The sequence below is a fragment of the Notothenia coriiceps genome, unplaced genomic scaffold, assembly GCF_000735185.1.
Source record: "Notothenia coriiceps isolate Sejong01 unplaced genomic scaffold, NC01 NC01_scaffold00037244, whole genome shotgun sequence".
NCBI lineage: Eukaryota > Metazoa > Chordata > Actinopteri > Perciformes > Nototheniidae > Notothenia > Notothenia coriiceps.
In genome coordinates, this window is record NW_011369945.1 from 18543872 (window position 1) to 18562626 (window position 18755).

At 39.5% G+C, this 18755-nt stretch overlaps 1 protein-coding gene across 1 annotated transcript in view; it reads left to right on the top strand.

The window, feature by feature from the left end:
- Positions 1–7789, top strand: part of LOC104965380 (protein diaphanous homolog 2-like) — a 149014-nt gene extending 141225 nt beyond the window's left edge. The window contains exons 18-22 of the mRNA XM_010794336.1: positions 288–350; positions 3070–3337; positions 3441–3550; positions 7192–7306; positions 7743–7789. Of these exons, the coding sequence (XP_010792638.1) occupies positions 288–350; positions 3070–3337; positions 3441–3550; positions 7192–7306; positions 7743–7789 (603 nt within the window). The remainder of the gene's footprint in view (positions 1–287; positions 351–3069; positions 3338–3440; positions 3551–7191; positions 7307–7742) is intronic.
- The last annotated feature ends 10966 nt before the right edge of the window (positions 7790–18755 follow it).

The window sequence follows — 18755 nt, forward strand, 5'->3', positions numbered from 1 at the left end:
CCTAACATCTCTCCGTCTCCTCCTCTGAGCCTGTTCCTAATTACGATGTGATGTTTCCCTCCCTGCCCAGCTTTAATATGTAAAGTGTCGACTTTCTGGTGTGTGTGTGTGTGTGTGTGTGTGTGTGTGTGTGTGTGTGTGTGTGTGTGTGTGTGTGTGTGTGTGTGTGTGTGTGTGTGTGTGTGTGTGTGTGTGTGTGTGTGTGTGTGTGTGTGTGTGTGTGTGTGTGTGTGTGTGTGTGTGTGTGTGTGTGTGTGTGTGTGTGTGTGTTGGTTGTTTCTGCACAGTTAACTATTGAAAAAGACAAGCTCACAGAGGCTCAGAGACTCATCAGTGAATCTGAAGCCAAGGTGGGTGTCCTCTTTGCATGTGCAGCCCTGAACACAATCACACTTTTAACAACCTGCAAATACAATTTATCTTTCAAACAAATTATATTGTGGTGCTTCAGATATGTTGTTAGAAAACAAATCTTAAACCCTATATTGAATTGATTTGTTGTCCTATCTGTTTTCCTTTGTGTGCTTCTCTACATATCAAGCAAACAATTTAAATATATATATATCACCTATCAATTTGATTATAAATGATCTACTGTAACAGCAAATTTAAAAAGTTCAAACTGAAATGCAATAACATTAACACTGAATTGATACAACACTTGAATGACCGCATGATTCTTAAAATAACTAATTCGTAAAATTAGCCAGGAATAAAAAGTTTTTATTAAAATGAATAATATATTAAACTCCTTTTGTAGTTTTTACCTACAAACAATTATTGTTTGTTCAATGCAAGTTTCCTAAGTAAACACTTTGTGATTGAAATCCCCTATCAGAGATGAGATTGGGGCATAGCTTTAATCACATATAATTCACAGTTAATTACCTGCCATGCTGGCCTCGCAATTGAGTCCAGAAGACTAAGAATCCAAATTGGATGGGTTACATTTCATATTAGCCGCAATTTATACTTAACAAAGAGCTCCAGATGGGCTCTGCAAAAGTATGAAGAGCCAAAAAGCATCAAAGAGAACCTTCACAAGCTGGCGAGAAACACAACATCAAACATGCAGAATCATAGAGTAATTAGAAATAAAATGTTCGAATAAACATATTTCTATACTATGTCTTTGTCGTAATGTTTCTGTATTTCATCAATACATAATCATATTTTTTTTCATATTGTATTTAAACATTAATCTTCCTATACCGTATATTGTACTTTAGTTTATTAATTCAGAACAAGACACATGTAGGTTATGGACATACAGTACATATTACATGCAATACATGTTTGAGCATTTTGATAACAACGCAACACAAAACGTCTGATGTTCTCCAATATGACCTCAGTTTAAAATAGCTGTTTTATTTGAGTCCAAAGACACAATTATTATACACTTTACAACGTAGGCATATCATTTTTATTAGATGTTTGTTTTAGTATCTTAGAAATAGGAAGCCAGTAGCGATGATATTTGATCCTCAGGGTTCTGTGAAACACTGGGCTTAATATTATGAGAGAGAGGGAGAGAGAGAGATAAGGAGAGAGATAGAGAGAGAGAGAGAGAGAGAGAGAGAGAGAGAGAGACTCAGAGGGCCTCTCAGTTTGGAAACAACTGCGCTCCAATTTAGCAGCTAATTTGCTTTCATTCTCTCATATTAATCTTAAAAGAGGAAACGGGCCACGAAAGGCTTGAGATTGACAGACATGTAATCATTGATGTTGATTTTCTTGGGCAATCTGTGTAAGAAGCTCCCTTTTTAATTTTGGCCCTAATAAAAAAATCAGCCAGTGCCATTATGTAATGAAACACAACGTAATGTCTCTAAATATGAAGCCAATCACATGTTAGGCACACAATCAAGTGACTGGGGCTAACGCAGGCTGTGGGGAATTGGTTTTGGAAATGAGAAGTGCAAGTGGGAACGCTATTTGTTTAAAGCTGGCATCTAATCAGCTCCAAAGATCAAACTCTGTCTTAGCCCGGGTGTCAGTAATTGTTGTATTTGCATAACTTTTTTCTCTATAACATTTTTCTACTGGCATAATCACTGACTACCTGTGTATGTGGTTTGTGTGATAGTGCATACATGTCAAAGGACTGAAAGAGTCTGTCTTATCAGTCTGTGCTGTAATTACACCCCTGTCTACTGTTTAATAGCCTGCCATTGTGAGGACTTATAATGAAGACTTGATGGGAAAGCAACATTCTTATCTTTTGTAAATTATAACAGCAGTAGATTAAAGCTTTTTCATACATTTGACTATTTGCATTGATATCCAGTGAGATTAATGAACACAACCCTTTAACCAATGCATAACTCTCCATATAAAGCAGCGTAATGGAAGGTAGCGTTCCAGTAATGTTATTCTAAAATTAGCTTAACTAGTTGTTTTTAATATCAGTGGCCTGAATTGAATCATAGTGTGAGTTTTGCCTTCAATGGACAACTGAAGTGCAGCATATCTGTTTTCATGTGGTTATGTGATTGATAATGAATAATTATATGACTGCTTCAGAGAACTATTGCTTTTTACAATCACTACGAGTTGAGTGTTTTATTCAAGCACTAGCTTAAGTACTGTATTGGCTAAATATCCCGGGTTCAACAATATAAGCCAAACACACTTATTAAAACACTTAAAAAAACAATTGTCCTAATTTATAAAAGCAACATTATAAAATCACATTTTTCTTTATGTACAAGGACTTGCCACATAAATGATTGTGTCAAATTGATAAAGGATCTTTTAAATGGAAACTTATGATCAACATTCTTGTGTATGGTTCATAGTTTTTAGCTTAATGCTTGACCAACTAACTTGGCAACCACATACACCAACTCGGTTTTGATCATGATTTCCTTGGTAAATATAATTCTGAGGACAGCATAAGACACGACATGAACTTGGAAGCAGCACAAACCTAGTTATCTTGAAATAAAACTCTGCAGTGAGGTTTTGCTTCATGACACACATCCAGCAGATCGAGGTTTAGATGAAGCGCTTAGCACATCGTTTGATGTTTTGACCATCATTAACCTTTTTACCCTGTATTTGCAGATTGCAGCGGGTCCAACTGCGGCCGGACCCCCACCTCCACCACCTCTTCCAGGGGGTGCAGTGGCCCCCCCACCTCCTCCACCACCTCTACCTGGTGGCTGTTTTCCCCCTCCACCACCTCCTCCTCCTCTCCCTGGTCATGCTTCGATACCACCACCACCACCTCCACCGGGTGGAGGACCTCCACAGCTAGTGTTCCGCTACCTTGCCACCGTTCACCTCCTGCTCTTCATCACGGTCATCAGCTTGTATACTTGGCAACCAGTCCGTAAGGCCAGCTTGATGACAGGCGCAATTGGAGGACCATCGAGCCCCGCCGCCACCCCCTGGCTGTGGACCCCCACCACCTCCACCCTTCTTTGGGGGCCCAGGCGGGCCTCCACCCCCTCCCTCATTGCCTGTCATCAAGCTGCCTTACGGACTGTTGGCCAAGAAAACCTACAAGCCTGAGACCGTGATGAAGAGAGTGAACTGGACCAAGGTACGTAACCTGAGCTCTGAATCTCTGCAACTCATATTCTCACGGTCACTGAGAGGGATTTCAGACTGTAAGGAAGCCATCGTTGACATTAACTACTATCCATTCCTTCACAATCACAAATGCAAACATAGACTTTAGAAAAGTGTTGAACCCTACACTATTAAAAATGCAGAAAAAAGTCTTAGGTCCAAACCAAAACGGTTCTATTCAAATGTACTCTACTAAGGCAATTTAGTCAAGCAGCCGTTCAGCCAAAGGCCACACTGTTCCACACTCAGCACTCATTTCAAAGGATTTAACAGTAAACAGTTTTCATTGCTCAAATGTCCTTGGATTTGCACAATTAGCATACTTAAATGAAACTGGGCTGTGTAACATTCCATCACATTTAAATACAATTTCAACCTGACAATCTCTTGTGTGAGAGCGCTATTTTACCATAGATAATTTAAATATCGCCTCAGGACATCTTAGCATTATTTTAATGGTTATTTGCCGATGCTTGTATGACCTTGCATCTTTGTCTACAATTACTGAAAGCAACCAAAACATCAGACTAGTTCTTTTGAAATCATGGAAGTACTGCACAGTGTACTCATTGGTTTGAACATATTAAATACTTATATAAGAATGATAGTGATTTTTATCATAGCCATCACTTTCTATCACTTCATCACAGTTAAATAAATTAGTATTTTGGAGTTAGAGGGACGATTATTAATAGTCATACAGCAGTTTGAAATATTATGTTACATGGTATGCAAACAGTAAGGAAACCAGACATTTGGTTTCTTAAAACAGGGTATGACTCTTTCTGCTTTGTAATATTTTATTTGACATTTTCTCGGGAAGTATCATCATGGTTTTGGACATATGGTTTGTGTGCATGCAGGGATGTGCACATGCACATTGTGTGGGAGTGTGCAGAGGTTAATCAGTAGGTGCATTGACCTTGCCTCCACAGGAATTGTCGTTTGGTAATGCAAATTAAATTCATAACCACCTGAGGAAAAACAATCTGTGTCTCTCTTGTGTCGATTAAGTGGGACAAGAGTCATCTGTCTTCTCTATGTGTAGCAGATGGAAGTATGGGAGTGCCAGGAGCAACTATGATTTAGTTGTATAAAGAGGAAAGAGAAACAATAGATACTTTTCCTCTCACCTCTTTTCCACTTCACCAGAAAAGGGTGTGAAAAAAGTGGCCTGTTGTATTATCGTTCAAATGTTATGTGGGCATTGCCACACTCAGGGGGCAGCTTCTCAATGGGACACGTTGTAATATTTTCACATTTTAAATTACAGTGCTAGGGATTTGATGGCAGTACATTCTTAGTCAGTAGTACAAGGCCCCCACATGGGAAACAACCAGCTTAGGCATACATTGGGAAATGTCAGCTTTGTTTAAGTGCTGAGTGCATTTTATATTAGCCCGAGTTATTTTTACCCTGCGTGTTCTCCCACATCTGTGTCAGTGATTCCCACTGAAAGTTATTAGCAAATTACTGTGGGACTGTCAAAATGCCAACATAAACCATTTTTTTCCCGTTGCCATTTCAGCTATTTAATTTAGAATTTGAAAACTATAATTATAATGAAGTGAGTATATTTTATATGCATTCCACATACACAAATAAAATGCATATCATTTAATGAGCTGATTAAGCATATCTGTAAACATGGACATTGGAGGAACAAAAGGCTGCTTGGATGAAATCGGATAAAGTAAATAACATTGTTGTTCAGATCATCTTGAGTCAGGCTAATTGTGAAGAACTATATCCAGCATTAACACATTTCTTCTCTCTAAAATAGATGACATCTTTATTTAGGTCAGGCCCAGTGTGAAACCCCAAGAGTTACAGTGTGCACCGCGCTGAATTTGAAATACCATAAATTAGAATTTCCCCCCAAAAATCCCCAATGAATATTGTATCCAGTCTATTGGTGGTTGTGGAGGACATTCTTAAGAGAAACTGATAAATGATTCATGTTAAACTCTTGTTATATTTAATAAAGTAATAAAGGAAGTCAATATACAAGTGAAATCGATCCCACATGTAGGAACAGAGCTGCTTCATCCTCAGCGGATAGAGTCCTTTGAGTATTCTTCTATTCAGCCCAATGCTGTATTTAAATCAATGTGGGATGAGTATGTTTTGACTCACCTTTTAACGTGGCTATTCAATAATACGACAATATTCTTTACCACTTTTATGATCTTGGAATCCCAATTAACAGAATGGCAGCATTTTAAGCAGCAACAACTTAATGAGCTGTAGAGGTCATGCATTCAAACACATCTCATGGTGTTACACAAAGCAGTTCTTCCAACCACCTCCATTTCTTATTATACATGCATCTGTTGGCCACAATCATTATACTTTCATGTAGCATAGCAAGGGTTTATGATCATGAACCCTTTTTTAAAGGAATTGTTGGTCCAAGTCTTCCTTGAATTGCTTTTTTAAAGGACTATGGGCTTTGACTACCAGTTGTTTTGTGTTATTAAAACAAATTTTGTATTGTAGACAAGTTGCAAATCCAAAATAACCCTCCATTAGGCTATAGTTGTTTCTGGTTGTTTCATTTTGTTACTTCGCCCTTCCACACTCACTCAACTTGTAAGCTAGTTCAATATTTCACTTGTTTCAGCATGAACTATTATGTTTAGTAAAACAAAGGGGAGCTGTTGTAGGTGTAAGAGTTTTGATCAGGAAATATAACTCTGTTTTTCTGAATAGAGGCACGTTGTTATCCACACTCCACTCCAGCTCATGTTGAAATGTTCGTAAGCATTCCATTAAACACCTAATGTTATCGTGAACTCTGAAACACCGTTACACTCATCACCATTTCTATTTGGTTTTGGGAATTATTTCACAGCATCGTATCTCTGTCTGTCTGCATCGCATACATATTGAACTCCCAACTCTTTATGTGCGTGGCTGATTACTTAGATTTTTACGAGGTTAATGGCAGCAGTGAAAGGGGCCAACTGCAGGTCGAAGCCCTTGATAAGAGCTCTTACCATATCACTGAACACAATGTACAGCACATGTTGTGTTACAAAATTAGCAAGTAATAACTGCAACATGTCAGATCATACATGTTTATGTCTGAATCTCTCTGTATACCTACTCTCTACTGAGCAGAGAGTAGGGAATGAACGATGAGGGGAGTGAGGCATCCCTGTGGCCTGCTATCAGCTCTGTGTGTGTAGGTGCCTGGTTGCAGAGGCTTTGCTGTGTCAGGCAAGTCTATGTAGGAGGAGTGTATAAACAGGGTTGCTGATGTTTTGTGTAACCCTAACCCTGAAAAATCACCAATAGCTTTAATGTGAAGGTTTCATTCACAACCTAGCCACATGTCTCCATTTCGGTGGTCCTATTCATGCATTTCTCCATAAAATGAAATAACTTATTTAACCTTGCAGGCTCCAGTTTAGCTTTTTTTTGCCTTTTTTGTTTGTAGTTGTGTTGGCTACTCAGATTCTAAAGATGCTCACACAAGGCCATATGTGTGTCCAAACACACAAAAACACACAAAAACCTCATCTCCAGCGAGAAGAAGTTTTTGAGTGGCAGGTTGCTGGAATGGCGGTCTCTGATTGTGGTGATAATGGAATCCTTGTGTCATTGCAGATAGTGCCTCAGGAAATGGCAGAGAATTGCTTCTGGATCAAAGTCAAAGAAGAGAAGTTTGAGAGTCCTGACCTATTTGCTCAGCTCTCCCAGTGCTTCTCCTCGCAGAGCAAAGGTAAGGAGGCGTCATCTGCCTGCATCTCTTCCTTAATTAATCTACACACACATGCTTCATTTAGCCTCTCAGGCAATAGACGCCAAGCCACTTTCATCTTGTGACACTTTAAGAAGTCATTTTCCTCACTGAAATGTTAATTATCCTAAAACCAAGCACTTTTCCCTCTGCGTTTGAACACCATCTACAGTCTGTATGCTCTCAAGTCAAATATCTGTGCCAATTACGGATAGCATTTCTGTTGCTGCAGTGTTTTTATATGTGTGTGTCTTTGAGAGACAGACATGCAATGTGGCTGCACATTGTGTTTGCTCTTTGTACCCATCGAGGAGTAACAGATCAGTGTTTTTGTGTGCGGATGTGCACAAACTTGAACTTGCACGTATATGTGTGAACCGAGAGCAGTTATGCTTGGTTTGCTTCATGCCTTTTCCAGTCCAGTTGGCCAATTCTGTGCCGGGGAAGACGGGAGGCTTTTTGTGAAGGAAGCTATGGGAGTTTTCTTGTCCCTGCCAGTTGTTTCTCGGATACACAAGCAGGCTACGTAACTCGCTGATGAATAACACAAGCAGCACAGAGCAACTTTGTTTTTGTATGGAAAGGAAATGTGTGTGAAGGCAATTGATGTATTCCTCCCATGACACTGTGAGTGGTTTCCACATATTTGACAGTGTTTGTGTGTTGTATATTCCTCTAATTCGAGCAGCAGTGGGAGGGGAGAAGTCAGTGCCCTGTCAAGCGCACAACAGTCAGATCTGAGCTCTGTCAGGGTGTGTGGACACAACTTTACAGAATGCTCCAACTTCTCCCATATTCCCACCGCCTGTTTGGACACCAGTCAGCCCGCCGGCAGCTTCTTGCTCCGTCTCTCTCCCCGCCTCCGGCTCTACAAACTAGACTCAACTCATTTTTGTTCTGTGACATAAATAGCAACCATTCCTCTGCTGCCGCTAGGTGATTTACCGTCATAATACAGATGGAAGGAGAATGTGGGAAGGAAAGAACAGTTGTTGCGAGGCTAAATGAAGAAGCAGGGATAGGTCTCTCGTGTTTCATTAGAGGATATCTGCCAGACGTTATATATTTCAACACGTGCTCTCTGACATTTCTGAAGTCATTTAAGCAGAGTCCTTTGCAATAACTATTTATTTATCTATTTTTTGGGTCTTTCATTTTAAATGTAGTGTCTGTAACTCAGTAAATCTGTATGTTTGCAAAGCACACCTGCTATAAAATACATTTTCAGATGGAATCCTAAAATGAAATATGACTTAACATTTGGAGTTTCACAGACACACGGCATTAATTCAGCTTTAAATGTCCTTTTCAATTCTTTATTACATTCCCTTTGTCACCCACTGGGGTTTTTGAAAAGCACAATAGATTGTCCATGTTCCCGCTGGCAGAGTAGGAATTCATGATGCAGCATTTCCCACGGGAGTTACCTTCGCTGGATCCCTATCAATTACCCCCGCAGCGACTTCACTGAATCAGCTATTTTCCCTCTATTGTTGAAAGAGAACATGATTTGCTCATGAATGAAAAATGCTGCTTAATGTTTGATATCTACCCCCTCGTCAGTGAAGTTGAAAGTCAATGAGAAGGCCTTTGATGTAGATGGTATTGCAAAAAAGGTGCTAGATCGGATCTTCTTAAAATGAAATAGTAGTTCATTGGTTTTTCTATTTCCTCTGTTTCATGATTCATGCAGTATAATCTTTTAAATACATGCCATTTGAGGATTTAAAAAACGATAAGTGTGCTTCAATATTTAACATTTTCTCTTTAACATTCCTGACTTATTTCTGCTTTGAATATGACTTATTTGAGTAGTGAGGCCCCAAGTGGAGTCTGTTAACTTGTATTGGTTGTTGTGTTGAGCGGTTAGGTGGAGAAACGGTCCTGCACGAATAATTCATGATATCTGGTACTCTCGTTGTAACCACGGACCATAAATCCTTTCTGCTGATTTGACAAACAAGTCAATGGTGAAGACAGACTTAATTTGTCTGCGATATTGCCCCCATTTTTTTTTATCGCACAAACACACACATACGAACGAACGCATGCACACACACACACTTGTTTTTTTATCTAAGCGTCTAAACTTCCATCTTTGCCACATCTAAGACATGGATATTTATAAGTAAAGCACTCTTCAGGGGGACTAGTGTATCGTGAAAGATGAGGCAAGCAGGTGTAAATGCCTTCCCTGCAGAGCTGCCCCCATAAAATGGTGCCAAAAGACGTCTGTTAACTTCACGGACCTAGGCATTCTTGCTTGTTACTTGCATTGTTGAAGAACAACACTTTAGCAGTAAAAGTAAAAAAAGCAAAAAAGAATCACTTTAACAGCCCCCAATTTTCAGAATCTTATTGTGCTCAGAGGCCTCTAAAACAAGACTGTCATCTCCCCTGCTGCTTTTATGAGTCTCACTGTTTAATGAGTTTTCCAAGAAAAGGAAATGATAATCAAGAGCGATTTCGAGCGCGGCTTCAATCTTCTAAAAAGTGGCTTTTTATTAATATATTTTTTGTTGTCATTTATTAAGTGATAGTTATTTGGCCTGATTGGGAATTCATCTCATCTGTCAATTATTATTAAGTGTGAAGGCCACTGACATGTCACTGATTAAATAATACTGGCAACGTCCACTTGTAGCCTAACTCGGGGCGACAGAGGCAACAACATGTCTTTAAAAAAAAAAAACTGTTTTACCAGCTACTTGAAATGTGCATAATAAAAAACTGTATGTAACAGACATTGTGGCAAGTGGCAGTGAAACATTCATATTTCATATTTAAGAAAATTATTTTTTTGTAATGCTAATTGAAATTCCTTATTAACTTCATACAGATCATACAACCTGTAAATTCATTTCATACGTTTCAACTTGGTTGATTTTGTGGGGTAAAATTACCAGCGTTGGTATGATTCTAATTTACTGCTTCTTTACAATATATAATTATAAATAGTTCTGTTAAAACATCATAAAACAACTGCATTTATTTAGTTGCCTCTGACGGCTGCTCAGCTTATTTTATCCATCTCTAATTTTGACTATTTTAAAATGGATTTGTTGTCCACAATGTATCATTATCAGGTAAAATAACCACATTATATGCTTCCAATGCTTGTTCACATATTTAATAATCAGACAAAGTCAAGTGTATGTACTCCGTGGGAAATATAGGCGCGTGAGAATTTCCTTGTGAGTTGAAATTGTGATACACTTAAACCTGCACCTTATTCATTTATGTCAAGGAAAGTATTCCACCTTTAGCACCATTAAGTGTTTTGTGATCGGAAAATTGTGACCACCGAGCGATCTCTTATGAGAAACACACAACTCCTGCTCACCACCTCAATTTTCACATCGTTTGAACTTGAATACATCACATTGAATAGACACTGCAGATCAACCTGTCAATGTCATAGTTATTTTATCTCACATAAAAACAAAGTTTTTCCCTCACTTGGCTTTTCTCTCTTTCTTTACCCTCTTCTCCGTTGACTTGGCTCTCCTTTTTTCCTCTTACCCTCATCTCCCTTCAGTTCGCTTTATCAATCACTGGGCTGTGCCTTTGTATGGCTCTTGGGATCAAATCAGATTCACTTCGGGATTGAATGTGTGTAGCCATGGCCTGCTGCATTTGAAAGGCAATTCGTTCAGCTGGAACTTTGCAGTTCAATTTGAAACAAGATTGATGTTGGCAAACTTCACACCCTCTTTCTTCCAAAATGTTTCCTCCATTGCACGCACCAATTGCTGACGGACTAAGGGCCTGTGCCACCTTGTAATGGTGATGTCTGGGCTTTTCAGGAACAACACAATGAAAGAGAGAAGTTACTAAACATCAACTGAAATCCCTGAGTATACTGTATTTTTCAATTTACAATAACACCAACAATATTTCAAAAATATGAAACCATTACTTACAATTATGTTACAGTCAGGTAAATACATATATTCGTAAATATTCACGTTTAATATCTTTAAGCTTTCATTAACGGTTCTATTGGTGTTGCGTAGCAAAGTGCTTTTTCACAATTTATGGTTTAAAAGTCAACAACACTTATATTTCTGCACAGGGACAAAGGCCTAATGAAGATGTATGCACATCCTGAAGGAGGAATCAGAGCATTCCTCCCCTCTGAGCTGGGTCATTGGGACTTTTTCTTTCCCAGCATGCCTCTGTGTTAATGATGCTGGCTAATGAACATTCTTAGCCAAGTGCTTGTGGTGAATAAGGCCGGAGGGGACGGGGAGAAGTGTTACCAAACCACACTGCACCTTTAAAAATAAATCAAAACATTGGTTGAGAGGTAGAAAGAGAGCTGTGAAATAATGGCTTAATATTGAATAACAAGGGAGTTCTTTGCCTGAAGTATTGTAGGCATAATTTAGCTAATCATGTTTCACTGATGTATGAAAATGAAACACAGCAAGTGCATTTCATTTCAATGTATTACTACGCCCTCATGTTCAGTGGAGAAAAATCCTCCAACATGTGTTGTGCCTGTACGGAAAGGTCAGCCCTGGAAAGGTAGTTTGGTAAAACCTTTTCCGCAAGTGATGGCTGCAGTCAACCACCCCCTCATCACATGGTATTTGATCAAATCCCTCAGGAGATCTCCTCACTCTGACACCCATTTACCTTCACTTCAATCTCTAGAACTCAACCCACACACACATCCTCTCCCCACCCATCCAATGTGGTGTGCACACCAGCACATTCTCAATCCTTGCTCCAAAGCCCCAGCAGCAGGGCGGTAATGACCCTGCCACAATGGCAGTAATGATGGAATCAGTGGGGGGTTTATCTGGCTCCTGACTGCCCTTAATAAGTCCCCTAATAACTCTGTTAGCGTCAGGGCTGACCCGGCCACCAGATCAAACACACTCGCGCATGGCCGGCCACCACCCATGACACTCGGTGACCTCTCAGTCAGGCAGGGAAACTGTTGATGACCAGCCCACTGTCACATTGTGTGCCTGGAGCTCCACAGTGTGTATTCAACACAAGTCTATGGACACAAGTTTTGGCTCACAGAATGTTGTAGCAACATTAAGTGCCACTCAGAATATTTTAATCCTGTTAAGCTGTATTCATTCACTAACAATATGTCTTGTTGATGGAAAAGCTTGTTGCTCTTGAATGGAAACTATCCCAAGACTACAGTTGGAGCTCTGCCTCCTCAGATAGTCTCAATGTAATAAAGGCTTTTGTCTAATGAGTTTAAGCTTAACTCAAGACACTGCAGACCACTGTGGAATAGGCTTCCTTGTATTAATAGCGTGTGTACAACGATAAGCTTTTGATACGTTCTATATCAAAGTCATGTTTCCCTGGAGAACAAGGCTGTTTATTACTGATTCTGTTAATTGAGAGGAGGGAGTATCTGGCGAGGCAGCTTCCTCTGCATCTTTACTGTGGCCTTTCCTTTCTTTCTTCTCCTGACATCGCTCCCTTTCTCTGCCCTTTTCTCATTCTCCTCAAATCATCTCTTTGGACATGACAGTGTCCAGTGGCCAGCCTTGTAGATAAACACCTTCACTCTCAACTCACTCTCTCTGCACTCTGTTTAACAGATTCCACAAACAAGATCAGAATTGGCATTTTACCACATCCTCATTTTGTAAACTGTCATCAGTGCCTCTGAGTGGACTGATGCTTCCCTTTGGAGAATTGCTTTGATGACCCAAGACCTTTCCTCACACCAGTAAACGATGCATTCTGGAATACATGTCCATTATTACTCGAAGCGAACCAAAGAGGAAATATCCCAAGGAGGAAATATCCCCTCGCACATAAGCCTTTCTTATCGTAGAAAAGAAAGGCCTCAAACGGTACCATTTTCCACATTTTAGAAGATGAGACATTAATCGCTGGCTCAGGCAGAAGACATTTGTCTCACTAAAACACAAAACACCCTGATGTACATTTCTCTCTGTTTGGGGCAGCCAGCCCACAGTGAATATGTCTGGGTCAGCCATTTTCCTTGCTCATCCCTGCACATTTTTAATATATCACATATGAATGGAAATTAGGCCCTTAAATATTAATGACAAGTAATTGGTTTATTGTAGGAGACTATATTATGTGCGTGTGCATCTGTGTCTCTGAGAGGGAGGGAGGGAGGGAGGGAGGGAGGGCGAGAGGGCGAGAGATATTTCCTCTCGTTCCTACTTCATATTGCCTGGCTGTGATGTCCCACTGATTTTAATCTTCTCTTCTCAGATGAGAGCCATTCTGGCTATCACAGTGCACTTTAACTTTAGCCCTCTGAATATTAGCTTTCTTTGATACCTGCCGCTTACAACCTCCCAAGCCTACACCCTGCTAACTTTGATGTGCCTTCAGGTACACCGTTATGTTCATCACAATCTGTCTCTTCAAAAATAAATATCCCCCTTGCATCTAAATATTTTATTTTTCTCCATGCTGGCAAACCTCATTTCAGCCGTTTGGGATATATCAATCTTTCAAAGCTGTCTTTTTAATCTTAGTCTCTACTGGCCCTCCTCAGTTTGTCTCGTAACGTATCAACAATATATTTAAGAAATCCCATTTCCTTAGCCTTTTTTTTTATTTTTGTGACTGTTTCATGAGAATATTCTGCATTGCCATCCGTGTGGAACTGTTCTGTCAACAATACTTAGTGTTCGTATACTGAACACCATTAAGTCTGAAAAAAGGACAACTTTGTGAGTCAAACAAAACACACAAAGATGTTTTATTTTGGGGAATTTAATCCTGAATTCATTATTTAAACACATAATTCATTTTGATAGTTAACTGTTAAACTTCCTTTTATCTCTGGGTCTGTCACATCTTATTTCTGCATTCACATCATGACTAACAGTATTTTCAATAACTTCCTCCTTCGTTTGCATTCCATGACATTTACCAGAAATTGTATTTTGTTATATCTTGCTTTTTAACTACGATCTTCCCCAAAATAAACCGCAGAACATAAACCTGTTACAGTGCAATATCAGTCAGTACATTTAAGTGAACAAAAGGCAGCATGTGGTTAGGTGACATGTGTGTGTATCTGTGTGTGTGTTCTCGTGAAGTAAACATTTATTGTCTCTGTGTCTGCCTAATTGAGTGATAAGTTGCTTATTATCAGTGGGACTTGCGTTTAAAAAGAAGACAATGTCAGCGCTGTCACCGGAGCTTTTCATATGGAAAAAACCTCTAGCGGAGCTTCATTAACTCGCCCCATGATCCCAGACTGCAGAGTATGGAGTGCATATCTAATCCAGCTTATAAATATGAGTACAAGAGACGTATAGGGAATACTTGATGTGTTTATCACTGTGTGATAGTCGTGCTGTACTGGATTGGCCATGTTTGGGTAATGCACAAAAGGATCAGAAAGTCTGTTAAAAGTGTTGCTTTCATTAGATCTTTGTCATTTACAAGAGATATTATTTATAGAAAAAAAGGTTAATTAATGAATGTGTCATTATTAACAGAAAGACACATTCTTCATACATTTATAGTGGCATATTATTTCAGTGACACTCGAGATTCTATTAGCAACTTCTACAGCTTTGTTTTCGCTCTTCTTTCCAGGTATTAATTTCAGGGGCTGATAGCTTTGCCTCCACTTTAGCAATGGTTGGTATGTTTTTTCTCTGATAGGACTGTAGACATCGTTTGTTTTTCAAGCTGTTACAACTCAACCACCCGCTGTATTTCATAATCTCCTCCTAAATGAGTTCGAACACAAACTATGTCGGCCACGCAGTTAACAGAATTCATCACTTGTAATTGCACACGTTTTACTAGTATCTCAGTCTTCCACCTGTTGTCTATCTCTCTAAATGTCTTTGAATACGGCTTACTGTTAACTCCATGATTCCCATACAGATACAAAAACACAAGCCGCGTCTCTACACTGGCTGACAGAAAGCCTGGCAGTGCACAGAAGCCCACTGAGTTTGTTACATGGCATTAAGTTTAATTTGTCTTTTGTGGAATTGGTTTGTGACTTCAAGTGGGCCAGGGGGTGACACTCCACAGCCAATCTGGCTGGAAAGAGACAGAGAGGAGACAGAGCAGAACTGGAGGGAGAGAACAAGCGTGATGTCACATGCAGGATGTGTAAACAATCAGAGTCCTGCGTGTTCAAGATGGTGTCTCCTTGAATATAAACAATCATGACTTCTCATGCCACAGCAAGGTAAATGACTGCACAGAAGGATAAGTGAGAGTAAGGCAGACAGAGCAGCCAGATTGCAGACTGTGATCCACATTCATCTGAAATTGGAAAACACTAACAAAAATAACAACAAAACAATGAAAACAATGACACTTAAGGCAAATTGTTAAAGATGGGATACTCACATTTCAAAAAGTAATGACTTTTTAACTGCCTAAGTGTGCTTTTGTAGATTATGATTTATTGCTGTTTTTGCATAATATGCAGGGAGATAAAACACATTATTCAAAAGCTAATAAAACATACTAAAAGGCTTCAGCTATTCAGAGACAGCTAACTTAGCAATATGCTAATGTGGCTTTTTCTTGTTTGATTTGGTGGTGAATATTTCATTGCTGATGTAATTCCAGTTTTGCAGCAGATCTTTAAGTACCATTCAGCATTCTGGGTGTCTTTGTTCATTTATAATAACATATTTCAATCTGCAAACAACCAATGAAGGCAGTCTTTTTTTCTGTTTTTGTTGGGAGAATACTACATTTTATTTTATGAATATTAGAACGGCAGTTAGCTGATAGTGGGTAAATAAATAGTGGGTACGCCGGATAGTCAGTGTGACGGATTAATAAAACACAGCTTAAAAACACATGATAATAAATCTGCTAAAACAAAAAATCCCCCCAAGAGAGACAAAGCAAGGATCTAGTCCTAGAATAAAGAAGAGAATGTTCAGCTCAGATGTGCCACTTCTGAATATCCAATATGACAGACATGTTATAGAAGCTTTGCCTGGACTCTTCCCCTCAAGAACACTGAGTACCATCTCTGCTTTAAAGGCATACACCCTGTCCATAGCCGTCTTCTCCATTTCTCCCCCGGAAACATATATTGGTACGGTTCTGCTTTTCCTTTTATTCATTTTCCCTTTCTTGTGCTTACTTCCCCGTCCTCCCACCCTATCTCATTCTGTACTCGTCGCCGTGTTTCCCTCCCTGTCATCTCCCTTGAACTTTGAGTCAGAATCTTTTCTTCCTTTTTCTCTCATCATTGTCTTGCTGCAGTATCCACAGCATACATATTGTACATGCATGAACGCGAGTCTCATTCTGTGTTTACCATCTCGGTATGAGTTTTTGAAACTGCTCTTATTTTTTTTTTAAATAAATAAAAGTTTACTTATCCGCTTCAGGATTCTGAAGGATTGCAAAATATCGATTTTCAAAACTCCTAATAAGGAATCTGCTCATCAAACATGTTATTTTTCTCCATATGCAATACTTTCTTTAGTCGGTCTCCTTGTGCCTCCTCTAAAGGAGATGAATAACAGAATGATAATTTAACATTTGATGAGTCTAATCAAGGGAACAAGGCAGAAAGCTTTGTGCAGAAGAAATAATAGATACCTCACAATGCTGTGTGTCTTTCATTGTTGCAATGCAGAAGCCTTGAGGGGGAAGACTTTCTCTGAATTGCAGCATTTGCAGATTGGTTCCTTCTTTGTCCTCTCTTTTTGGCCATGTTTTATTAAACACACCGTATACTGTGAAACACAATCTAAAGCTGCACTGTGATAAATGTGAAAAGGACTGAAGAAGCGTACGTCGTTATTGTAAAGTTTGTTTTTGTGCTTCTTGTTTTGCCTTTGGTCTGAACTTTTAACGTATAAACAAACAGAAAATTCCCAAATTCTGAGATTGCCTGGTCCAGCTCTGAAGCCAGACTCGGGACACGTTGAGCTTGGTCTTTCCGTGGTGTTGCGCTTCTATTGCACTCACAAGCAAATGGAAACTATCAGTTACACTTCAGGGTAGAGACAGGCTTTTATATTTGATTTAACTGCATGCATAAGAACACTAAAGCCACCTGTAATGCTTCATCAAATAATCAAGATTGTTTCCTCAAATATTCACTTTGCTGTCATTAAAATCCACACTAGACGGGCAGCGCACGGAGCAATGTATTCCAGCAGGTATTTCATCATCACCACATTCTGTCTTGACCTCTGAACCCAGTTGCTCATCTCCAAAAGAGGGCTGACGGATGTCAAGTCTGTGGATAAATGCTTCACTGCATGGAGAGTACAGGTGGATGGAGACTGTTAAGTCGGGAAGCCGGTGGTTTTAAAGACTAGACAGATTACTTTGACTGTGCGGATTTGCATTAAGGTGTTTCTGCTCTCCTGGCCTTTCTTTCCACTTCTCTAGCTCACTTCCAATCCATCTCTGGCTGAGGTAAAGCAGCTTATTAACCTTTCTGAGGCCACAGGCATACCCAGGATAGAAAGACACCGCAGACGTACTGTGTAAGACAAATTAACCTTAGAGGATTGATACGCCTTGATTTTTATTGTAATCACACTAAGCAGCGAAACACATTGGGCATTTTACTACTGATGCAAATCTGAATAACACATTACGTTTTTGTATTAAAGTTCAGCCATACTGAAATGGAGATTTCAGCTGGAATAATGTTATGTTTCAGTCCACACACAAGAACGAAATTCGAAGTGTGGACTGACATGTAATTCCAATTTAGTTATCATGTTAAGTTAAAAAAACATGTGTACTGTGCTGATAGTGCTGTTAGTTTGTTATTGCTGTGTCTTTGTTTATTAGTAAAACATGTTCACCCTCTACATTGCTGTTGCATCACTGAGATACACCTCTCTGTGCAAGTGATGTCCCTTTTATAAGCCACTGCACAGATGGGTTTAAAACACATTTCAATATTGCACAGCATGAACTGTTGTCTTTAGCAACACAAATACAATGAATACGCACTTGTACACGCATTCACCCACATCTCTATAATGGTGTGTGCAAATGTCCAGGCGTTTCATTATAGAGGTATTGCCTTGTCTCACTGCTAACCTGTGCCAATTCATCTTGGGCAATGTCTTCCATGCAAATGCTATACATCTTTTACAAATGTAATACAGCTGTATCTGTAATTGACTATCAATAATTGGCGTGAAAGCCCCCCTGTGATGCAATTAGATGTCCCGCGGTGAGGGTGAAAGCGTTGGAGAGAACGGTGCAAAAGGGTCACCTTGTAGCCCATTACTCTGCCCCTGACATTGGTAGTCCACCCTACAGGAAGCTGCTATAGGACATAAAACATTCAGATCACAATGCTCTTCCTTTGTGCTCCCTAAAGCAGTAGAATTAGAGAAAAACGAATTGTAGCATTTGGTTTTTAGTTTATGTTTCCTCAGCTTTCCCTCGTTGTAACACATGCAGCAGAGAGTAATGAGCATGGATAACAGACGGACAA